This window comes from Lepidochelys kempii, chromosome 10 (assembly GCF_965140285.1).
Source record: "Lepidochelys kempii isolate rLepKem1 chromosome 10, rLepKem1.hap1, whole genome shotgun sequence".
NCBI classification, from domain to species: Eukaryota; Metazoa; Chordata; order Testudines; family Cheloniidae; genus Lepidochelys; species Lepidochelys kempii.
Window position 1 is genome coordinate 56,778,525 of NC_136389.1, and position 25,611 is coordinate 56,804,135.

Here is a 25,611-nt window from a genome sequence, read left to right on the forward strand (position 1 = left end):
AACAACTCAACAGCACTTTGGTTTAAAGCTTGTGACATACTGTTCAATTTTTTGAAGTGGAGTTTAAATGCCTAGCTGTCATTTTTGAGTAGAATTTCAGTTAACTGTTTCAATGCTACCAAGGAGTCGCTGTACAAGACACCTTGCTCCTGATGAGTTTTGTCAGCCCCCCTCTGAAAGTATCTGAAACAATGTAGAATATTTAAACGGTTGTGGAGAAGGGAGCTGTGAGTGGGAAGTGCAGCTGGATTCTGTCTGGTCTGTTAGGGCTTGTCTTCATGGTGGGGTAATATGCCCTATCAGGTGACAATTTCTAAAGCGTACTAAGACGTTGCACATTAATTGATCTGTGTGTATCCTGCTGGTGTGCACTAAAGGTTACCTAGTGCATGGTGAGCTTTAGAAATATCATCTCCGTAAAGCACATTACCCAACCATGCATGGATTCACCAAGGCCAAGTCATGCCTGACTAATCTAATTGCCTTCTATGACAAGATAACTGGCTCTGTGGATGAGGGAAAAGCAGTGGACATGTTATTCCTTGACTTTAGCAAAGCTTTTGATATGGTCTCCCACAGTAATCTTGCCAGCAAGTTAAAGAAGTATGAGCTGGATGAATGGACTATAAGGTGGATAGAAAGCTGGCTAGATCATCGGGCTCAATGGGTAGTGATCAATGGCTCCATGTCTAGTTGGCAGCTGGTATCAAGCGGAGTACCCCAAGGGTCGGTTCTGGGGCCAGTTTTGTTCAATATCTTCATTAATGATCTGGAGGATGATGTGGATTGCACCCTCTGCAAGTTTGCAGATGACACTAAAGTGGCAGGAGAGGTAGTTACGCTGGAGGGTAGGGACAGGATACAGAGAGACCTAGACAAATTAAAGGATTGGGGCAAAAGAAATCTGATGAGGTTCAACAAGGACAAGCGCAGAGTCCTACACTTAGGATGGAAGAATCCCATGCACTGCTACAAATTAGGCACCGAGTGGCTAGGCAGCAGTTCTGCAGAAAAGGACCTAAGGGTTACAGTAGATGAGAAGCTGGACATGAGTCAACAGTGTGCCCTTGTTGCCAAGAAGGCTAACAGCATTTTGGGCTGTATAAGTAGGAGCATTGCCAGGAGATCAAGGAACGTGATCATTCCCCTCTATTCGGCATTGGTGAGGCCTCATCTGGAATACTGTGTCCAGTTTTGGGCCCCACACTAAAAGAAGGATGTGGAAAAATTTGAAAGAGTCCAGTGGAAGGCAACAAAAATGATTAGGGGGCTGGAGCACATGACTTACGAGGAGAGGCTGAGGGGACTGGGATTATTCAGTCGGCAGAAGAGAAGAATGAGGGGGGATTTGATAGCTGCTTTCAACTACCTGAAAGGGGTTCCAAAGAGGAAGGATCTAGACTGTTCTCAGTGGTAGCAGATGACAGAACAAGGAGTAATGGTCTCAAGTTGCAGTGTGGGAGGTTTACACTGGATATTAGGAAAAACTTTTTCACTAGGAGGGTGGTGAAGCACCGGAATGGATTACCTAGGGACGTGGTGGAATCTCCTTCCTTACAGATTTTTAAGGTCAGGCTTGACAAAGCTCTGGCTGGGATGATTTAGTTGGGGATTGGTCCTACTTTGAGCAGGGGGTTGAACTAGATGACCTCCTGAGGTCCCTTCCGACCCTGATATTCTATGATTCTATGCAGACAGGCCCTTAGTTTGAAGCTGGATTCTCTGTGGTTTACAACATTTCATCAGCTCCACCATTTTTGTCTCTGCTTTTGGAATAGATCAGACTACTAGCTGTTCATAGGACCAGGTTAATTTTTACTGTAAATTCAGTAGGCTCAATCCAAGTGAGTGTAGAGAGAGGTGAAGGTGGCCATAAATTGCCTTTCTGCCTTCCCAAATCCTGGGGCTTCCTAGGGGAGACACCAATCTCTGGTGCAAATTAGAGCAGCCAAAGGACCTTTCTAATTTAGGCTAACTTGTAATGACCACTTAAGAGGCATTGTGATGGTGAGGCTAGACAGAGCAGAGTTTCTCTGAGCTTCATTGTCATTGTGGTCTCTTCAAGGCTGGGTGAGAGTGTGACTCTAAGCACCCCTGTATTCACACTACTGTCATAATCCTTGTGTAAAATATGCCTTGTGAAGTATGATATGAAACTAATGACTCATCGGTCATTAAAATTCTCTCGTAATGTACGTATGCAGTGGGCATTAAGAGTTATGAATATATGCTGGAATTACGACCAAAGTGCAGATAAACCAGATATGTCAGGGGGAGTTGGTAAACTGATCTGCCCTAAACAAAGGAATGTGTTTTCCCCACTGGGAATTGTACTTTAAAGGACAATGAGAATGTATTTACATATCACATAAACAGACCCAACAAGCTAACAAGGGGTGGAGACAAACCTCATGCTAACAAGTAGGGGAGAGGACAGCATTGTATCTACACCAAGCAGGAGAGAGAAGTTTGGTCTGGGTTTTACTTTTCAGGAGTATCCGTTTAAAAGTATCCATTTACTGGTTTATAAAGACAGTGGGCTGAACCTCAGATGTTAAGCAGTTGAATCAACTGATCATATATAGTATTACTGTATTAATGAAGTGTATAGAGTGAGGTCTTTGCTGAAACCTAATGACACACTGATTCATATAATTGTGAAATGTATGTATTAAAAGTATAGGAGGAAATATGGATACTTAATGATATTATGTTTTAAAGTCTGTAGAAACAGGTTTCCTCTCAGACAGGAGGGCAGGCACTATCTATCTGCCTTCTGAGATTAAGCCAGGTGTAACCAAAACCAATGGAAGCTGCATATACGCAGAAATCAGTCAAGGGGTGGGAAGGCCACAGGAAGGGGAAAAAATAGCATGAGGTCATCCTGCCTCTTGGAACAGTCATTGGACTTTGGAAGATAAACAAAGACAGAAGCCATCTTTTGCATCCATAACTAGACAGACACACAGAACAAAGCTCATGCAAGCTGAGAAAGATGGGTCCTTCAACCAAGGGGCGGTTGAACTGTCTGGAAACTGAATATAGGTGAGAAACTTACATAGGTAAAGGTTGTACCTTGATAGATTGTTTGACACTTTTAGGTCTGTGTTTTCATTTTTATTTGCCTGTAACCTTTCTAACTTAATCATAGAAGTATGGGACTGGAAGTGTCCTCAATAGATCATCTAGTCCAGTCCCCTGAACTCAAGGCAGGACTAAGTAATAACTAGGCCATTCCTGACAGGTGTTTGTCTACCAGTTCTTCAAAACCTCCAGTAATGGAGATTCCACAACCGTAGGCAATTTGTTCCAGTAACTACCCTGACAGTTAAAAAGTTTTTTCCTAATATCCAACCTTTACCTTCCTTGTTGCAATTTAAGCCCCTTGCTTTTTGTCCTATCCTCAGAGGTTAACAAGAACAATTTTTCACCTTCCTCCTTTAGTACCTGAACTCCTTTAAAATCCGGTCATCTTTTGTTAATAAACTTTTTATCGTTAATCTAAATTACCAGTGCTGTGTTTGAATTAAAGTGAATGTTAACTCCTGTTAATGTGGCAAGCTGGTAGGTTTTGTGTCTTTTGAGGCCTTATTATTTCTCTGAGCTGTCCAGGAGCGGGCCGGACATTACAGAGCATGCTGTTTTGGGAAAATTTGGGACTGGCAGTATGTTGGGGTCATCTTGCTGGCTGTAACTAAAACTGGTGGAAGCCAGCGTGTGACTGGTGTGTTAAAGAGTCTGCTAAACCAGGGCTACAGCTATACACAGACACTCAGGGTATGACCCTCCTGCTTGTAGGCTGGTTGTGAGTGGCCCAGGTTGAGAGCTACAGCAGCAAAGTATTGTGAGGCACCCAGGGTTACAGGGAAGGTAGTGACACAACCTCTCAGTGGTCTGGATTGCACCCCTGAACCGAAACACATCACAGAAAAGTATTAGGTGCAACTGGTGTGCCTCTGACCAGCAATCCCTTTAGTGCAGCCTTTTGAGCAGCACAAAATAGCTGGCAACAGGGCCAAGAATGAGGCCCTCACTGAGCTAAATTTGGACCCATATAGTTGTGACAAGGAAGCCCCTTATTGAGGGTGGATCCGCACCTGCCTGGTTGGTGGAAGAAGGGCCAGAGAGACTCAAAAGCAGCTTGGACTTTGGGGCCTATAGCTCCACTTGGAGTGGGGAGCAGAGGTTGCCCAGATGCTATCTGCAGATCTTGAGCACTCTTTCTTCTTGTTGACATGCCATGGATGGAGAGACGCAGGGGGACTGGGGCTCATAAACAAACATTGAACCATGTATTGGGCACCTGGGTGTGGTGAAAGTCTCTGGAGAAAGTGCTGGGTGAGTTGTCTTGCTGCCCCCTAGCTCTTGTGCTATAAAGTTTAGAAAGTTTCCACAGCTGACTGGAGAGGAACCTGTTCCCTTGCAGTCATGGAGGTTCTGTGCATGTTCAGTGCTTCCTCAACGCCATTTTACACAACTATACTAAGGAGGGAGGAGTCATGGCTCAGGAAGAAACTAAGAAGTGGGGTTTGGTTTTGTATGTTTATAGCCAAATTTTCCTTCGCACTTTTGAAAATCAGGGGAAATGTATTTGTTTGGGCACCCAAAAATGGAGGTGTACAAAATTAATGGAATGCTTCTGAAAATGTTAGCTTTCGTCTTCATTCGAGCATAAAGTGGGATATGGTTTGTAGTAATAAATTGTGTGTGTGGCTTGCCCAGTACTACCCTCTTTATTACCATGCTGGTAAGTTGCTTGGTATATTTTGCCTTTACGAATGGCACATGCACACAAGCATGCTGCAGAAATACAACTTATATGGTCCAAGAAATGTTGTGTTATGTGGATGTTTCAAGGAAGACTACTCATGTCAGTAAATTTATTCGAGTGCCTAAGCTTTTGTAGGCTCAAGCTTTAAGACAGGTAGCTGGGGTATGTGGTGTGGTTCAGTGATTATCCTCAATACATACACGTTCAGTATTATTTATTTTTTGCAGACTTCTCGGCTTCATAGTGGTATTAGGATTTCAGCTGGTCATCCCACAGACGTCAGTTGAACACAGAAAGGTAAGCAACAGAAATTCAGGTTTTGTATCATTAGAAGTAACACTGTGGTGTGTTAGTGTAAGAAACATAGAGTAACTTGGTGCAAATACCTCTGCTGTTAAGCATTATATGCAGGAATTTATTATTTAAAAAAGATGGGAGGCTGGCTGGCCCTGTGCCCTTGTGTTGGTTGGCACACTCTATTGCCCGATGCAGGTTGGATTCTCAGTCCCCTGCTGGGAGAGAGACTGACTAGTGCCTTCCATACTGGATGTTTGTGGACTGGTGTTGGATGGGCTCTGTCATTCATTCTCTGCAAACTCAAAGAAGTGGCCTCCAAGGCAGAATCTTAAAGGGTAGAGAGGAGGGGAATGTCACTGCTAAAATGACGTCATAAGGGAGGAAGGTTCCCCAACCAGCTAGCCTTCTTCCCTAGTGGCATTTTCTTCCTTGTGATGTCACTAAGGATAATAATTACTGAGCGTTTTACCATTGGGAGCAATTTGTGGTGCGGTTTCTTGCCAGTTTTCTGGGATGCTGCTGGTTTTACATGTTGTCCCTTACATGCAACAGATCGTAGGGTTGCCAACCTTCCAGATATAAACTAGAGTATATCGTGGATTATCTTTAACTTGAAGTCTTTAAATCATGATTTGAGGATTTCAGTACCTCAGCCAGAGGTTAGGGGTCAATTTCAGGAGTGGGTGGGTGAGGTTCTGTGGCTTGCAATGTGTGGGAGGTCAGACTAGATGTTCATGATGGTCCCTTCTGGCCTTAAAGTCTATGAGTTAAACTTCCCAAAACCCCTCTGACCCCACCTATCAACTGCCAGACAACAAGACAGCCTGAGCAGCTAACAGCAAAGAGAGAGATCTGTCTAATTAAGTGTCAACTCTCAGCTTTGTCACTGGAGGAGTTCTTCCCGCTTTTATGTTGAGATTCTGGTGTATGTTTGCTGAGGGAGTAACTTTGTCCCCTGCTAGCAGCTTCTATATGTATTTCCATGTGGAGCTCCTTTTGCTTCTGTGGACGGAAATTGCAGAACAGCAGACATGTTCAGGGAGAGGTTTTCCGCAGTGGAGCAGTAGTTCTTTCTAAAATTCTAGTGAACAATACAACTTAGCATTGTTTGGCATCTTTCTTATGTACTCTTACAAGGCTTTATGGAATTAAAAATTAAAGTACATATTAAATGGGCGGATCTGAGCCAGTATCCGGGATTAAAGAGACTGTTTAAACACTGGTCTTTATGCGTGTGCCTTGGGCATATTTGTAAGTCTTTGGTGCTTTAGTTTGTGGTGCTGGAAATAGTATGATTACCAGGGGTGGAAGTAACTTAAAAGTCTTACCGGTATGGGGGCCCAGCTCAGTGCCCTCGGAAGGGGTGGGGCCTAGGGTAGAAGGGGTGGGGCTGGGGGTCAGCCTCCCCCAGCCAGCCCTTCCATGTTGCCAGGGCTCTGGTGGCAATTTAAAGGGCTGGGGCTCTGGCCACTGCTGCAGTAGCAGCGGCCAGGAGCCCTGGGCCCTTTTAAATCGCCAGGCCATGGGGCAGCTGCCCCTTTTGCCCCCACTCCACTCGGCGGCCCTGGGTGGGGCAAAAGGAGCAATGATGTTAAATGTTGGATGCATACAGGCCAAGCCGGCAGCCACTTCTTACTGGCATGCTGTACCAGCCCACTTTCACCTCCGATGATTGCTCACTTTGCACCTTGCACAGCTGTTTTTGCTCTGAAAGATAAAGACAGGAAATATAATCCGAGTACTGGACTTGAATACTTGGGTGAATGTTCTCCTAAAATATTTGTAAATAGTCCAGTTATTTTCTTACTCTGAAGCTTTCTGGAAAATGAAGAGAATCCCCAAAGCAGCTGATTGGAATCCAATTTAACTGCACCTCAGTGCAGTTAACCCACCTACAGTGCAGCTGGGACCTTGTATCTTATGACTTCATAGGCAAAGGCTTTGGGTGGTGGTTTTTCCTCTTTCTCTGTCATTATGGGGACGGTCTTACTAATTTATTTTATTCTTTATTTCTCTTCCTTAACACCCTTTCCCTCCACTCCTCCCCCAAAAGTATCAGTGGTAGGAATGTTTTTTTCCTTCAAAGCAGCTTGGAGTAGTTCTCTGCTGGTTTGGAAACTTATATCCTACTTCAGCTTGTTTGGAAGTCATATTGCTTTTGAACTAAAATTCACCTGTAGTTTTCTCATGTACACTAACATTTGTTTTCATTAACTCGTGTCACTGCTTTGGATATGCTTCTAATAGGATTTGGCTTATTGGCTGTGTTAATATTAGGAGAGAAATGAAAGTCTGGTCCTGCATGCCAACATATAGTAAGAAATATTTTAGAAGAGAAAAACTCTTCTTCAGCAAATCCTGCAGGAGCTGAGCTCAATAGGTTACTTGGCTCAGAAACACACAAAAATAATCCATTTTTGGCACACTAGCCTAAATTTAGCTAGAGAGGAAAATTAGCCAAATTACTTAAATAGTGCAGAAGTGCAAATGGAAACAGGCTGTAGGGACAACAGTACTATTTGGGAGAGTTTTCTTTTTGTTTGCAGTTTCTTATTCTGAACTTCTGCTGCCTTCAAGAGCAAAACTTCAGTTTATCAAAAAACACATTAGTTGCAATTGAATTTCACTTAGAATTTTTGTGGTCACTAGAAACTGATGAGCATTGTTAAATTTATAGGGACCAGACCACGTGAACTAAAAATGAAGAATGGATTCATGTAACTTTAGGAACAAACATAGTAGAGCTATTTGTACTGCTCTGCTATTAACTCTGAATCTGAAATTGAGATTCAAATAAAAGCTGGTTTGCAGCAGATGTTTAAAGTTACATCACTTCTGAGATGTGGATTATTGTGCTTATCAGCAACTTTTGAAAAACAGATTCTTCTGATAGCTTTTAGCCTGCGGGGTGTGTGTGTGTGTGTGTGCACATGTATACATAGACTGTACTTTATCATGAGGTTAGGCTACCCACTGATATTAGTAAACACAGATGAGTTGTAGTCTGGAAACAAAATATTTGAATCTTCGCTATATTTTACGCTTAATTTGTGTTCTCCTACCTGGACTTTAATGGATGGACTAGAAAGAGTTTGGATTTAAAGGAAGAATAAAGAGAACTGTGTCTGAGGCTTGGTCTATACATAGCAATACTGCCAAAATCTTTAGTCATGTTCTTTGAATATTATTTATTCAGGAATGATCCTGAATAAGTAATTTACAAAATAGCATGTTAACATTTTATTATAACTTTGGCTTAATAAAAAGTTAAAAACAGAACAAAATCTCAATATAGATGAATCTGTGTCAACAGAAGAGTGCTTCTGTCAATGTAGCAAGCACTGTTTGGGGGAGATAGTGTTCCTACACTGACAGAACTCCTTCTGTTGGTGTAGACTGCATCTACACTAGAGGGCTCTCTTGGTGTAGGCTGTGTCATGTAGACACACAGCTAGAAAAACAGTAAAAGAATATTAATGCTTCAAGTCAAATGCCATAAAAACAAAGAAGTTTAACAGTAAAAGATCAATCAAGCCCTCAGCATAGGCGCTGACTTCCCCTCTGCCCGGTGGGTGCTCGACTCCCCCCCCACCCCTCTGCACTGCTGTCTCCCCACCTCCATTCCACCCCCTTTCCCCAAGTCCCCGCCGCTACCCTACCTCTTCTCCGCCTCCTCCCCCTAGTGCGCCGCATCCCCACTCCTCTCCCTCTCTCCCTCCTGGAAAGTCCTAAGTGCCGCCAAACAGCTGTTAGGCGGCAAGGGGGTGGTAAGCGCTGGGAGGAAGGGGGAGGAGCAGGGATGCAGCATGCTTGGGGAAGGGGGGAGAAGGAGGAGAGTGGAGCTTGGCTGCCGGTGGGTGCAAAGCACCTGCTAATTTTTCCCTGTGGGTGCTCCGGCCCCAGAGCATCCACGGAGTCGGCACCTGTGGCCCTCAGTATCTACTAAACTGAGATGCCATTCCTGTCTGGCCAACTACTTTCCATTGTCCTTCAATATGAGAGATTTGATTGACCCATTAGGCATGTTCTTGCTACTTGGCATTACTCTTTCCATTATTGGTCTCCCCACCTCCTGTGTAGTTTTGTTAAATAAATATTGTTTGGCCTTTTCTTGTAATGGTCATACTGTTATGAACAGAAGTGTAAAGGTTTGGTACTTTGCAGGATTTATAATTCTCTTCCCAAGCACTACCACCAAAGCACATATTCCTGGGTTTTTAAGAGATTTTTTGGTGGTGTGTTTAGCTATTTTATTGCTGTATGCGTTATGTGGCTATGATAAAAGAGAACTATGACAACAAAATTTGCTGTCTTGCTCCTTTTCAGAGTACCAGTAGCTATTTTTCATGTACTGTACAATTTTAGGGGTGAAACTTCTCTGGACATAAAGAGCCAAATTCTTATCCGTTACATTGGTGTAAATGTTAAATAATGCCACTGAAGTCAATGGAGTTGCTTTGTTTCCTGGCTGTTTTCCTATGTGTAACAAGTTCTGAACTCAAGCTGGAGTAATCCCAAGGATCAACTATTTCCTTCTCTTCTCCCTAAACTCTCCACACCATGGCAAGTTGCCACCAGCCCGAAAGGCATGTCCCACTGCTGTTGGGGAACTCCCTGAGCAGCTCCTTAAATCTGATTGAAGCAATCACTGTAGATTGAATTTGTATGGAGCCACAATTTTAAAAGCGTGTCTAACCACCAGAAAGAGGTTGAAGGCATAGCCCACTTCTAAGTAAAATAAGGCTTCTATATTTTCTTTCCTATCATTGTTTACTGAATTATTTGCAAACCAAAGCTTTTGCCCTGATTATTATGCTCTTTCTCTCAACGGATTCCTTCAGTGATTCCACAATCCAGTGTTCATTACGGAGCCCTTTATCACAGAATGTTCTGATTCCCAGGAACAGTATATTTTTAATGTCACTGAATAGACTAGGGGGATTGTACAGTGAAAGTGAGAGCTTCTATTTACCCCAACTGTCTTTTAGCTTATTTGCATATTTGTTTATTTCCCTTCCTGTATAAAATGGTTGCATGGTAGTTAACTGTGTACTGTTAAGCAGTTGCCTAATTTCAGTGCACAAGTGATTACACGTCACTGGTGTCAAAGTGGGAAATTTTTATACATGTGTATATTATATGTATGGAATATATGAATATGCAGGAAATAATGTTGTTAACATATAAACTCTTTCAACATGAGTTTGCAAAAGCTTCATTATATTGTTAAGCAGTTCACCTTAAATGAGTACCAATAAAACATTTTATACCACATCTTGGTGTGATCTGTGTACACCATATACTTTACAAGAAATCTGTTTTAGATAATTAAAAAACCACTTTGGTACTATTCCTATCCTGATATCTGAAAAGCGAGCTACCAAGAGTTCAACTTCCCAGGTTTGAGAGAAAGTAAGAAACTAAAACTAGTAGAAAGCTAGTCAAAAGGCAAGCTGATTCAAAATTCTCAGGGATTTTGGATTATGCAACACTCTGCAAATTCTGCTTCAGATTCATCTGAATCAAAAACACAGAGGTAAATATGAAAAACCAAAGTACATATGAAAATAAAATTACAATCAGAACAGTAGCTCCTGTGATATTTTTATATTAAGATAAATTTATTTTACACTGTTCCCTCACTTCCAGAGCTGCAGATGTTTTGTATTGTCCGATTTAGTTGCACACTATCAAGGTATTGGGATGTGGGGAAAGATGGAGACTTTGGCAGGAGTGTAGGGGACAGTTGTGGCTTTTGGCACTTGAGATGTGGAGAGACACAAAGGCCGCTTGTGATTATGAAATAAACGCATTACCTCAGTGTTTCTCCTCGGAATCATCAGGTGTGAAATGCTGTACAAACACAACTGTTATCTGCCTAGGACAATGAGGTCCTGATCTGTGACTCTTAGGCACTATGATCATATGACTAATAATAAAATATCAATAGCAGTTATTTTTCTTTAAAGTTTCAGAGTTGAGGATCCAAGGCCATTCACATCTCTTTGAGCTATTGTTCCAGGCTGTCTGTCGACTCAGGAGCAGTTTTTAAATTTGAAAATTTTCCTAAACCGAGAGACTTATCCCTTGGGTAAAGGACAAATGTTTGCATATTCATATATTCCATACATATAATATGCACATGTAGAAGAATTTACCACTGGAACAAACGTGAGAAGAATCCACACTAGCCTTTATGAACATAGTGAGTACCTCAAGTTAATTAACAAACTATTAGCTTGATGTTCAAAAGTCTAGTGAAGATGAGTTATGGAGAGTGAGAGAAGTTTTTTGTTTCTTTTTAAGTGAAAGCTTAGATTCTAGAGCATAGCTTGATAGCAAGAGGTAGATTTTTCAGCAAATTTCCCATCCTTTAAGTTGTGGGATAGAACTGATAGAAACAAGACACACTTCTTTTTCACATAATGTTTGTGAAGAATGTTATCCCTCATATATTCATCAACACTTGTGAAAATCAGGGATTATTGAACAGCTTTATTGTGGATCTCTGAAAATAGTTTTCATATACGCAGAACTGTAACTACTTTAAGCCTGGGACCTTCCAGGGCGTACAGCAAGTGCTGTGCCTGGAAAGCTGGGAGATTCTCCGTTCCAATTGTATAAATCTCCCACTTCTAGACCAGGTGAATTGTGAGATATTAGACCTTGAAATCCCTCACAGGTACAGGTAGGGTTGCCAGCCCTCCAGGATTGGCATGTGGTCTCCAGGAATTAAGGATTAATCTTTAATTAAAGATTGTCATGTGATGAAATCTCCAGGAGTACATCCAACCAAGATTGGCATCCCTAGGTATGGGACCTAACTTTGTCTGTCCTAGACTTGGGGCCCAGTGTAAATTTAAGGGAGGGAAGTTAATCAGACTGCCTACATTGGGGGAATCGCCAGTTGCCCCTTTAGGGCTGCTTTAAGTGCCCTTTTTGCTGCTGGAGTGATGCAAAGGGGACTTAGCCTGAGCCAGGGATCTGGGCCAATGTGTTCATATAAATAAAATGTTTTGGGGGTCCATGTGAATAAACACTGTGCAGTGACAAGAGCATCATTTTGGCATAGCAGGATTGATCCTGCAAGGTACTGAGTTCCAACTCCTGGTGGGAGTTGAGTGCTGATGGCTTCCGAGAAGGTGTTCAGCAGCCTAAAGTATTGGGAACATGTGATCATCAGTGACAGGAAAAGTTTAGTTCGTTAAAATATTTTTGACTATTGGCCTGAATTTGGTAATGACTTAACCTGAAGAAGCCTCTCAGTTCTAGAATCTGAGAGCCTGATGCTGATCTCCTTTACCTCAGTTTAAATCAGGAGGAGTAACTCCACTGAGTCAGTCAAGTTGCATCAGTGTAAAATGGCTGCAAGTGAGATAAAAATTGGGCTGAGAGTTTCTTTGTAAGTACATGATCTCAGCTGAATTCCCAGTGGACAACATTCTCTGTCTTGAACACTAAGCTCACAGCCAACAATGGATGTGCTCTTGGTGTGAAAGATTAGGCAGAGTTAGAAGGAAGTCTCAAGCTCTAGTCATACAAAGACTGTGCTAAATTGATTCAGAGCAGCTTACTTTCACAAGTGTTTAGAAAATATTTAAGTCCCTTCAGATGTGGATGAAATCAGTTGGTGGGGCAGTTAAGCTTCTCAGGCTTTGTAGCTCTCTGCAGTGACTCATGGATACAAACATCTTCTATTTCCAGAGTTTTTAGTCCTTTAATCTTCACAGGCACAGATGTTTAGGCTGGGATTTTTTATACAAAGAACGGAAACCCAAACCATTTAATCTGGTAGTATTTACACTTACCATGTACTGTAAAATTCAAACAGTTTACTGCATCTCTGATTAAAGGCTTCCAAAAATGCACGAAAGGATTAAAATAGCAGAGCTCACTAACCAGGCAGACATGTACACATTGTGTGGTGATGTTTTAGTTGGCCTGTGCGCCATTCTTCAGCCACTCTCCAGAGATTTGAGCAACTGCTATCTAGAAGTGCTTGGACTTGTTTGTCAGGCACTCATAAATAAAAGTCACAAATATTCAGTGTGTTTCTTGTAATTGTCATTAAATATTAATGTGCCTGTTCCAAATGAACTTATAAAATGTAGACTCTGCAGACTTAACTTAAATTGCTGGCTATAAATTATGTCCAATATACGCAATGGCCTGCATTACATACAGCAGTGAATTTATTAGAAATCAGCTGGGCTAAAATTGGGATCAGATCATTCCATGGAGAAGATTAGAATGAAGAGAGAAATATACCGTGGCACAACACTGACAATGGTGAAAAGTGAAGTGAAAAAATCATCTCACTATTACCTTGTGTCTTCTGCTCCTTGTGTCCACCTGTTCTCTATCATTTTATACTTAGACTGTAAGCTCTTTGTGGTAAGTCTTTTTGTTATGCATTTGTACAAGGGCCTAGTGCAATGCGGCCCTGAACCCCAGTTGGGTCCCCATTGTGCTACTACAATATAAATAATTGATTATTGCCACTTTATGACCCAAAATTATTTAGGTTATTCAAGGTTAGGTAGGATAGCGAGGCTCTCCAGAAGGACCTAAGAAAATTAGGATACTAGTATGGCAGATGAAGTTAAATGTAGGTAAATGCACGTTAATGCATGCATTAGAATCCACTTAAAGCACCCATACATGCAGATGGATTCTGCATTGGTTGTAAGCTCTTAAGGAGATGACATCGGGGTGCTTGAACAATTTTTATAGTGGGGTGCTAAGAGCCAATGAATCAAACTGTAAACCCTGTATATGATGGAAACCACTTCAAGCCTAGGGGGGCAGTGGCACCCCTAGTTCCGGCACCTATGGACGACATAGTTTTAAACAGTTGATATAATGATTTTTTAGTAAACCTGGAATCTTGCTGTAGAAAAGTATTACTTTGGGCAAACCACTTCATAAGATATTTTAAAAATTATCTTTATTCAATTAAGCATAGCATTTGCAAATTTACAATTAGGGATTTGAAATTCCCTAAAATGTAGTTAGTTTGTATACAAATCCATTCAATTTCTAAATATTTGGCTTGATTTGATTCTTGACCTGACCGAGGAAAAATATGTTGACCTCTACTAGTCCTCTAACCACTACTAGACTTCCTCTTTTTCCTCATGAACTTGAGATCCCAAAATTGTTTAACTCCCAGCTAGCTTAGAGGCTACTTCTTGTGTGGTACAAAGAAAGAAAATATCCAGTGAGGCTCTTGAGCCATCAGGATCTCAGTTTAGAGAGAAGGGAAATGGTGCAATGTGTTCTTAGTAAGAAGTCTTGTTTCTAAGAAGCCTTAGAAACAGCTACCTCCCCACCCCCGCCCCAGGTCTGACAGAGCTACCAGGTGCTAGACTGGGTTGCAAGAGTTACATGTTCTCCCAAGCTTTTGAGGAGGAGGGGAGAGTGGGTTGATTTGAGAGAAATAAAAGTTAGTCATCTTGGGCTAAATGGATAGTAAGGATGGCTTGGCTCACTGGCATGGGAAGCATGAAGGAGCCAGTTGTGGCTCTCTGAAGAGTTGAGGCCAGTGGGGTCATGCAGAAATCACAAAACAGAAGAGGTCTCTGTCCTTGAGTGCAGGTGGTGAGAATTTACTAGATTACTATAAAGATAAAGCTAACATGTTCATTGCTCTTTGAGGTATATTTACCCAAGTGTTTATTCCCATACCCATCCAGTTTTAATATGACCAAATATTATAAAATATTAGGAAATTATAATTTATGAAACATTAGTACATCTTCAGTTTCATGCACAACCAGTTAGATGTGAAATATTTCTGGCTTAAAATACTAGTGTTATTTCCTCTTCTGGGACATTCTCACATAGTTTCAACAACTGCTCTCTAAATCCCGAGATGTGGATCTTGTTTCTTCCTTGTCTAATAGAGGCAATGTTAGAAATTGCACTGGATTTTTAATAGCTTATGGACTGGTGGTTGCAGTGAAATTTTTGATTTGGAGCCAAAGTGCTTATACATATTGGAAATATATGAAGGCATGAGAAACTGCTTTTCTGTTCTACAGGCAACCTATGTCAACCTACCAAGGGCATATTTCATAAAATATAAACAAAGGTTAATTATAACATGGCATAAGGGGTGAAAGTCCTCTGAGAGCTCTGATAAAAATCTCTAAGTCTTATTAGTAAACAAAGTTTTCATAAGGAAATAGTTTTAGGTTGAAACAATGGAATCTGCCGTAAAAGCTAGAAAAGTATTCAAATTTCCATAGAATAACTTAAAATCCCCAAATCCTCAAAAGTCTGGAAATGAACAATGAAGGTATACAGCTGCCTAACTCAAGCCACATATTCTCCCCCTATTATTAACCCATGCAAGTTGTACCATTCCACTCAGTCTCCACTTTGCTCCCTTATAATTTACATAAATATATGTAAAGTTAGAAAGATGTGAGTAGGTATTGTAAAATCCGCTTTTCTTATCAAGAGGTCAATTTCCAATTTGCTACAATTCTAACTTGTAATAGTATTACTACTTTTTGGGAGGCAGGGGAGGAATACAAATATGAATTGATTATCTTAAGAATTAGAGCTAAATAAATAGTAGATTTAAGTATACTTAAATAAATCCCCATATACTCAACATATTTCATAGCTCCAAAGCTGACTGTTTTCACTTTTATTCATGTCCCCCTCCTGTGCCTCAGTTTCTCCATCTGTGAAATGGGGTGATCTTGACCTCCTTTATCAACCAATTTGAGATTTGCTGATAAGAGCTAGCTATTATTACTATTATTATTATTCATAAAAACCTCTTGCTACACAATTAAAATATATTAGTTCAAACCCTTACTCCCCTCATCCTCTAGAGTGCCACAGACATCTATTTTATATCTGAGTGGAGGAATCTGCACTAGTGAGTCAGCAAGACCCACTTGACATCCTCTAGCCACCTGCTGATAGAGTGGGTTTTCAGGAGAACACTGACAGACTTTTACACTAAGGTATCCGTCCAGTTCCCTGTTGTCATATCATTCTTCATCACTCACTGTTCCCACCTCTGATTTACACCACCCACTTAAACTTAACATTGCATACCAAGAAAATTTTCAAAATATATGCAGTAGTAAATATAATAGATGGGTTTTTGATAATCTGCTACTTATTAGATAGTTTCACCTTTTTGCATTTTTGTACACATTTTCTTTGGGGCAATTTTGGGATTGCATGAGCATTATGTATATGTGTGCGGCGGCGATGGTGATGGATTATATGGCAGTGGAAACTGGCTGGATCCATAGCTGTTCATTTCCAGACTTTTTCTAAGTCTTTTGTAAAGGATTCCCAATAGGACCAAACAATGTATACTGTGTTTTAGGGACTGTTGTCTGGATTCTGTGGATATCCACTTTTAACCCTGTCTGTCTTTTTTAAAAAAGTTTTTTTACAAATCTTCCTTTTCTTTTTAAATGGAAAAGCCAAAAGTTTAAGTTGGCTTGGCGTTTAACAGGATGAGAGCCCTTCTTGACAGAGTTTGTGGCACACCAAAGCGGAGTTCCCCTCCTCTGGCTGTAAGCATAAGAACCTCCATACTGGGTCAGACCAAAGGTCCATCTTCCAATAGTGGCTAATGCCAGGTGCCCTAGAGGGAATGAGCAGAACAGGTAATCATCAAGTGATCCATCCCCAATCACCCGTTCCCCGCTTCTGGCAAACAGAGGCTAGGGACACCATCCCTGTCCATCCTGGCTAATAGTCATTGTTAGACCTATTCTCCATGAACTTAACTAGTTCTTTTTTGAACCCTGCTATAGTCTTGGTCTTTACAACATCGTCTGGCAAGGAGTTCTCCAGGTAGACTGAGAGTTGTGTGAAGCAAGTCTATAGGAGGGTGTCTATGGGGAATGATACATCCGTGAGATATAGCAGCAGTGGATACTGGAAGAGAAGAGAGGGAGGCTTTTATCCACATGGAGAATGTTTAATCTCTTGCATTTCCGTATTCTCCTCTGTGTTCCCCCAGACCCCTTGCAACATGCATCCTATTTGCCTCCCCTGGTTAACCATTATGGTTAAGGAGGGTTTTATTAAAAAACAGATTGCCAAAATCTACCATCAGATACACTTGTACAACTCCTATTGACCTCAGCAGCAGTTGCATGTGCATGTGCAAGAACTCAGTAAATACGTAATTATCTTTCAGTGTACACCATGAATTACACAAGCTGTTCCATGTAGCCAGCCTAAGGTTGTGATAGAAATACTTTTTTTCTGATATTCCAGTATTTGATTTCTCAATATCAGTAATGCATTGCATCTAGATTTGTATTTAATAAATATACATATATTGCAATTGAGCAAATGTGTAAATTCTGGTAGCTGGATTCCAGCACAAAAAAAAATACGCTATAGCTGTGGAAGTTAGTCAGACTGTACTTAACTGTATTATTAGCTAGTAAGCCAATACATCTAAATTATTTTGTTTTATATAAGGAGAAGGGACAAGGTCCTATTACCTTGTGCTAATTATTATTTTCTAAATTCTGCTACATAGGAAACTTTGGACTTCATTTCCTACAAAAGGATTTCTACCTATTTTTTAACTAAAGCCCCAATTTAGCACTGTACTTAAGTATGTGTTTCATTTTAATCATCTGAGTAGTCAATGAGATTTAAATGTAGGCATATGCTTACATATTTTGCTGAGTTAAAACCTAGAAGACTAATTATGTGAAATCACAGTACCTCTTATTATCTAATTTAACCACATCACAGTATTGTCAACACCAGGTATTCAGTAATTGTGAACCAGGCCACAAAAAATGATGAGATTGGCATTAAAGTAATGATTTCAAATAAATAAATTCTGGTATTTTTTTCTTTGCCTTCTGCTATTTAAGATTTCTACAAGGCCAATGTGCTAAGGGTTTTCTGTGCAACCATGAGGGCTAAAATGTTGCATTTAAAAAACAAAACAAAAAAACCCTGAGATTCTCATATAATCACATGACTCCAGAAGCTGAAGTTTTAAGAAAAAACGCAAATATCATGAGACTTGCAGTCAAATCATAAGAGTTGGCATCACTGACTACTCCTCTATTTGAATCCCTCCATTAGCTTCCCATTCACATTTGTAACCCTTCTGCCCGTCAGAGTTGGCAGCAACAAGGGCCGGGTTCAATATCTAGGGGATCCATTCCAACAACACAATGCAAACTGGCTCGAGCCCCCACCCAGTGACCTGGGACAAATATATACCACCCCCGCTGGGCGCCTCCAAGAGGCAATACCTCTCGCAAGCACATAGCCTGAGTGTAGCAAAAGCCTTTTAATAACAGAGAGAAACAATGTGGCATTATGTTGGGGAACCACCACCAACAGGATTCATAACACAACCCATGAGCAAAAAAAACCCACCCCAAGCAAATTGGGGCATGCCCTTTTCCCTTTGGTTCTTGAGTCCAGCAACCCCAAATCACCCAAAGTCCCAAAAGTCCAATGCCCCAAAAGTCTCTGTCCCTGGTCAGGGTAGCCCCAGAGTTCGAAAGTTTATCTGCGGAGCTTTACCTCCCAACCTGGGTGGAAATGGGACGGGGGTAAGAGGCACCTTACATGATCTGAAGATGACCGCCCCATAGCTCCATAGCAGCGCTCCGCTCCGCCAGCCGCCCCACGAACTCCTTCGCTCAGCTGCGCTCCGCTCCGCCAGCCGCCCCACGAACTCCTTCGCTCAGCTGCGCTCCGCTCCGCCAGCCGCCCCACGAACTCCTTCGCTCAGCTGCGCTCCGCTCCGCCAGCCGCCCCACGAACTCCTTCGCTCAGCTGCGCTCCGCTCCGCCAGCCGCCCCACGAACTCCTTCGCTCAGCTGCGCTCCGCTCCGCCAGCCGCCCCACGAACTCCTTCGCTCAGCTGCGCTCCGCTCCGCCAGCCGCCCCACGAACTCCTTCGCTCAGCTGCGCTCCGCTCCGCCAGCCGCCCCACGAACTCCTTCGCTCAGCTGCGCTCCGCTCCGCCAGCCGCCCCACGAACTCCTTCGCTCAGCTGCGCTCCGCTCCGCCAGCCGCCCCACGAACTCCTTCGCTCAGCTGCGCTCCGCTCCGCCAGCCGCCCCACGAACTCCTTCGCTCAGCTGCGCTCCGCTCCGCCAGCCGCCCCACGAACTCCTTCGCTCAGCTGCGCTCCGCTCCGCCAGCCGCCCCACGAACTCCTTCGCTCAGCTGCGCTCCGCTCCGCCAGCCGCCCCACGAACTCCTTCGCTCAGCTGCGCTCCGCTCCGCCAGCCGCCCCACGAACTCCTTCGCTCAGCTGCGCTCCGCTCCGCCAGCCGCCCCACGAACTCCTTCGCTCAGCTGCGCTCCGCTCCGCCAGCCGCCCCACGAACTCCTTCGCTCAGCTGCGCTCCGCTCCGCCAGCCGCCCCACGAACTCCTTCGCTCAGCTGCGCTCCGCTCCGCCAGCCGCCCCACGAACTCCTTCGCTCAGCTGCGCTCCGCTCCGCCAGCCGCCCCACGAACTCCTTCGCTCAGCTGCGCTCCGCTCCGCCAGCCGCCCCACGAACTCCTTCGCTCAGCTGCGCTCCGCTCCGCCAGCCGCCCCACGAACTCCTTCGCTCAGCTGCGCTCCGCTCCGCCAGCCGCCCCACGAACTCCTTCGCTCAGCTGCGCTCCGCTCCGCCAGCCGCCCCACGAACTCCTTCGCTCAGCTGCGCTCCGCTCCGCCAGCCGCCCCACGAACTCCTTCGCTCAGCTGCGCTCCGCTCCGCCAGCCGCCCCACGAACTCCTTCGCTCAGCTGCGCTCCGCTCCGCCAGCCGCCCCACGAACTCCTTCGCTCAGCTCCACGGCCCACAAGCAGCTCCTGCCATCCACAAACTGCTCTGCGTCGAACTGCTTCACCAGGCGGTCCACAAGGCACTCCAGCCGTCCTGCAAACTGCTCCACAATATATCTTCAGGCTCCCCCCACTACTTAATACAACACTCAGTGATTTCAGCTCGTAGTAGGGGAGCCCCAGTGCTGGTGCACTGTCAGCCCAAAATGAGCTCAGCAGCCTATAACTAGACTTCTAATGAAATCAATATTCTACAGTGGAGAGAGAAGGAAGTGCAATTAGCATGTGGGGCCCATGCCACCAAGTATTACTACTTGTCCCCAGCCTCTCTCCCTTCACACAGTTTTGGAACCCATGACCCTTGCCTAGCGAGTGCTACTTAGTTGATGGTGAATCCCTCCATCATAACAAAAGGCCACGTACAGTTCCAAGCACAGTTCCCATAATCAGGGTAATAACAATTTATTCTTCCTGCCCCAATAACAGAGACACTGGGGATCCCACAGCAGCCAAAGTGACCATTTGGGCAGCTATGGTCTCATTCTAGGCATGGTGGGTGTGCCTATGCAAATGAGATTGGCCCCTGAAGTTCTTTTCCACAACTTGCCACACCTCACCACCAAATGTCAGGGTGGAGCTCATCCTGACACTGCTTACACATTCAAAACCTTATCCAACTCTGCTCCTCCCTGTTCATCCTCCTTTATTGCCCCCTGCTGCCTCCGCTCTGCCAGCATTCCTTCTCTTGTCCATTTGTATGTCAGTTTTTCCAGCAATAACTTTTGTTTCTTTTTTTCCTCAGAGTCAAGAGCTCCCTCACTTGGTTGGCCTGCTGGTCCCTATATTATTCAGATTTAAGTTCCTCTTAAAAACCTTCTTCTGCTGTGCTGTCTAAGGAGAATCTTATTGAGTTGTTTAAGAAAATAGGGATTTGGTCCCTGTTACAGGGTGAGTTGCCCCTTTAGGAGGGATCAGGCCCAGGGAATAGGACTAATTAGCTGCCTCGCAGTAGGGCCTGGTTGAATTCACATGGCTTCTCAAAAAAGCTGGGCAGTACGTAGGAAGAGGAGGAACAGGAAGTAGCAGGGCACTAGTAGAAGTTGCTTGGGGAGAGTTGCATGAGTCTGGAGAGAGGGAAAAAAACATATTTGGGGTGAATGAGAGAGAACTGAGGAGTCAGTGGGACAGTACTGGCCAGAGCTAGGGAAACATGCCAGGTAGAAGGCTTGTGTGGAGATCCCTAGGTAAAAGGGAAGAACTGGCTCAGCCAACGGCAGGCCAAACCAAAGAGCAAGAGGCTGATTTTGGAATTGTTCAGCAGGGTTAGGACTCTCATCGGAAGGGGTTTGAGGAGTGGAATGCTTCAGGAAGCCGTCTTGTAGAAGCCCTGAGGTGAGGGATGCGACAGAATGGTAATAAGTGTGAAGAATGTCTAGTGGTGTGGAGGCTCTGGAACAGAGGCACAGGAATTACAGAACTGGGTTTGTTCAATCCCAGGTAGATGGAAAATGGGCCCTGGAATAAGGGTAGAGTAAGTCAGAACAGGCTGGTTGTAGACTCTTGGGTGGGTGACCTGGAGATGGCATCCCTGGAGTAGGGATGGAAAACTACTGCCTTTGCATCTGTTGTACTTTGCAGGTTGGTGATTTAGAGGAATTGGAATTGTACTAAAAAATAACCCCCAGACTTAGGGCCTGAGTTGGACTTGAAGAAGAACATCATTCTTCTCTCATGTGTGGTAATTGACCATCTGTCTGATCTGTGGGAGAAAAGATGGGCAACTTGGTTGACCCCACGGACAGCAAGGAGGAAGCTGAAGCAGGATTCACCTGTATTGCCATGGTTGACTGCTCAAGGGTGCCCTGCTGGGAGCGAGCCGTGTGATATTCCTCAACTATTATATTGCCATGATTCCTTAAGGACATTTTTTACAGTAAAATTTAATCCTGGAATGACTGATTTTTGCACTTAGCACCTGACAGGAGGTGTTCGGCACATTGGAGGTTCAGGGGTTGAAATCCTGGCTCCAAAGGGAGTTTTGCCATTGATTTCAGAGGGCCTAGGACAGAGATCTCAAACTCAAATCACCACGAGGGCCACATGAGGGCTAGTACATTGGCCCGAGGGCCGCAACACTGAAACCTTTTCATACAACGATACAAAAGCATAGTCAAAAATGAAAAAAATGAAGAGTAATATAGTATGCTATTAAAAGTCAATGTATTAACTTTTTAAAAACTGTAATGAGAAGAAGAATTTTAATAAAATAGAAACACTTAGTAATGCAGCTCACTCAGACCACTAAACACGCATGTACTTTTAGAATTACTTTGGTTAAAGCCCCCTCCCTCTGCACCAGGCCCCACCCCCAATCCACCCCTTCCATGAGGCCCCGCCCCTGCCCCACCTATTCCCACCCCTTACCTGTCCCCATTCCAACCCCTTCCCCAAATCCCTGCCCCAGCCCTGCCTCTTTTCCGCCTCCTCCCCTGAGCATGCCACATCCCTGCTCCTCCCCCCTCCCTCCTGGAAAGTCCTAAGTGCTGCCAAACAGTTGTTTGGCTGTAGGAAGCGCTGTGAGGCAGGTGGAGGAGCAGGGATGTGGTGTACTCGAAGGGGTAAGGGGAGCTTGGCTGCCGGTGGAGTCGGCGCCTGTGACGGACCACAGGAAATAAGAAATAACTCTGCAGGCCACGTATTTGAGACCCCTGGTTGAGGATTTCACTGAAGGACTCTTGTCCAGACTATAAACTCTCTAGGGTGGTGGTTGTTTTTTTTTTTCCTTTTTGTTTTTTTCCCCCTTTTTCCTCCCACCCCCACCATTTGTATAGTGCCCAGCACAATGAGTCCGTGATCCCTTGTTGGGGATTTCAGGTACTATTGTAATGTCAATAATAGTTGCATGTGACCCATTTCTAGATGCTTTGGTTTCATAATGTTTTTGAGAATAATATATAAAGTAATAAAGCACACACAATCTATCATATTACATTTTCTTCCATAACATATGCTAAGATTGTACACATTAATAACAATGCTTTAAAGTTTACATTTTACTAGGAAAATAAGAGAACAAAATATTATATATGTGCAACTTTTGGGAGTTAAAATTATAAGAGAAACTAAATCTTGAACTCTCTTTATCTTTTTTGAATGCTTTATTTCACATTTTTAACATACTATTAGGATGAGTATATGTTCTTTTCGTTCCTCTGGTTTTCTCAAGAGAAAAATCTAGAGATGTGCAGCTTACAAGCTCTGTAGCCTTCATGAATGGAACTTGTCCATAGAGCTGGCCAAGAAACATTTTGCAAAATAATTCCAGGTTTTGAAATTGTTTAACATGAAACAAAAATGAGACCTTTAGAAAACTTGTGTTTTTTAAATACTGCCCCTTCCACCCAAATAGCCAGTAACCTTGTTGGGGTACTGGCTCTAAATTGGGCTGAGCAGGGAGTTGAACCTGGTTTTCCCACATCCCAGACAAGCACTGTAAACACTAGGTTATTGGCTATTCTGTCACTCTGTTTCCCTCCCTCCAGAAATTCAACCCTGGACCTGATGAAAGTATTGTCCATAATATTTCTTTAAAAATTTTCTATCAGCTGTATGTGTCAATTCCTGACACTGCAGTTCTTTGGTTTATGTGCTCAGCATGCATTGTCAGAGGAGCTTGTAAACTTCTCTGAAGCTAATGAATTTATGGAGCTACTGTACAAAAGTGCTGTAAATTCCTGTGTCTGGAGCTAGGCAGCTGGCTGCACCTTTACAAGACCCAATACCCCTTGCTCTAAAGTGATTAATCCTCCTAATCTTACCCTCTCTTCCAGCTTCAACAGCTGAGCTTGTAAATTTCCCTAACATACAGGGTTAATTAACTGCCTGTATACTTCATCAGTCTTCATGTGCAGTTAAGAACTTGAATGTATTAAGGTCAAGAAAGTGTGTGTTGGGATTACTGACCCTTTAAGGGGAAATGGAGCTGGCCCCACATGTGACTAATTAGCTGCATCCCAGCTGAGGCTGTGGGGCTAAGGGTCAGCTGATAGCCTGAAGAGGACCTGGTTTTTATAAAAGCAAGAGCTCAGCTGGTCTAGAGAACTGTCAGAAGCCTTCTCCAATAGGGGGGAAAACCTTGCAATTAGGTGACTCCCAGGTAGAGGGCCTGGAACATAAGAATTGAAGGAGAAGATAGGTGCCTGCAGGAAGTTCCTGAGTCAGGGCAGAGATCCGGAGGGACTGAGACAGGGGAGGACCATATCTCTGAGCACCGTAGACAAGGTGGAGCAGAGGAACTACTTTAGCTAGATATGTTGTCCATGTATTTGGTTTAACCAATGAATTAAGGCAAATGCCCGAAACAGACTTGGCTCTGGTGTTGATTCTTTCCTTGACTGATAAAAGAGCCCACCAACCTACACAAAACCTAGTGTTAAGCTCTTAAATAAGTAACCTGATTCTTCTGAAGTGCTGAGCATCTAGCAGCTCCTATTTAAATCAACAGAGTTGCACCTGCTTAAGCTGGGATTGAGTTTGGTCCTGAGATCTAGTTCATGATTCTATTTCAACCAGGTTAGATTAATTTAATCTTTTGCTCTCCTAGATAGTTCCCTTCATCAATTTCAGCTTTTGTAGATATCTGCTGCTAGTTATACTTAAGATGAAGACTTCCCACAATATCAGTCCTGTATATTAACAGTTTGCCTGACTGCATATTTCATAATGTTGGGGTATGTTTGTGGCTTTTTTCTCTGTTGCTATAGAGAGAGACTTTCGTTTGTTAATCTTGGGCACATTTTTAGTCTTCTCTTGGGCACAGATCAAGTCTCATGATTATACTTGGGTGGGTTCAAATACAGCTGAAGGCTATATGGGATTTGTCCTCTAGCTTAAGAGCTGTCACACACATATACACACACACACACAGAGTTTCAATTAAGAGATACTGGTGACATGGTCCTAATGACTCCTGCCACAAAAAAATATAGCTTTCTACTACAGAGTAGAGGGTGGTGTGGAACAGTGTCAGTCTTACCGGAATGAGGTTGGGAGAGGCGTGTGAATTACAAATAAGTAATGCAAATAACCCTAAATGAATGCTGATAAATCCTTTGCTATTCAGCTTCATTATGTATTCTGATTATGGCACATTTCAGAAAAACTGTTTTAGGAGTGGTCTCTAGCTCCAAATAAGGTAGTCATGCCTTTGTAATTAACTACAGTGACTTTTATTGGGTAAGACGAATACAAATGATTAAATAAAACACAAATGAGTTGAGTTAGTACAGTTCCTGTTTACAAACTGTAATCAGCACCTCTTTGTTGTTCAGTTTGGTATCCACCCCAGCTCCAGAGGCAGCTGATGTCCTTGAACTTTGCCATACGCTGTCACAGCTCTTGAAGGTCACAGCATCATTAACGTTCCAGACCCCACAAACATGTTTTATAAAATTTTAAAATATTTTATAGGGACTTTTTTTTATCTCCGAACCTATAAAATCAGGTGCCTTAGTTACCATGAGTCCCACTATACCAGGCATAGAGGGATTTATTAAATCCCTGTACACTTTAGGGATAGAAGACCCTTTTCAGATTATTTTAGAGGTGTTTACACCCACATATTTAAAGTCCAAAATCTGAGTCTTTCTGGGACCAGTGTGTGATGGGCTCTGTTGGGTGCCTGAGCATCTCCCCTTTTCTATGTTGCAAAACCCCTGTTTTACCTCTCACAAGGGC

At 43.2% G+C, this 25,611-nt stretch overlaps 1 protein-coding gene across 2 annotated transcripts in view; it reads left to right on the top strand.

Moving 5' to 3' along the window:
• Positions 1-25,611, top strand: part of THSD4 (thrombospondin type 1 domain containing 4) — a 621,627-nt gene that overhangs the window by 38,545 nt on the left and 557,471 nt on the right. Inside the window, exon 3 of one of the 2 annotated variants that reach the window (XM_073303716.1) lies at positions 4,999-5,068. In XM_073303716.1, the coding sequence (XP_073159817.1) occupies positions 4,999-5,068 (70 nt within the window). Of the gene's footprint in view, positions 1-4,998; positions 5,069-20,690; positions 20,824-25,611 lie in introns of those variants that run through there. The other variant, XM_073303717.2, reaches the window with a different exon arrangement.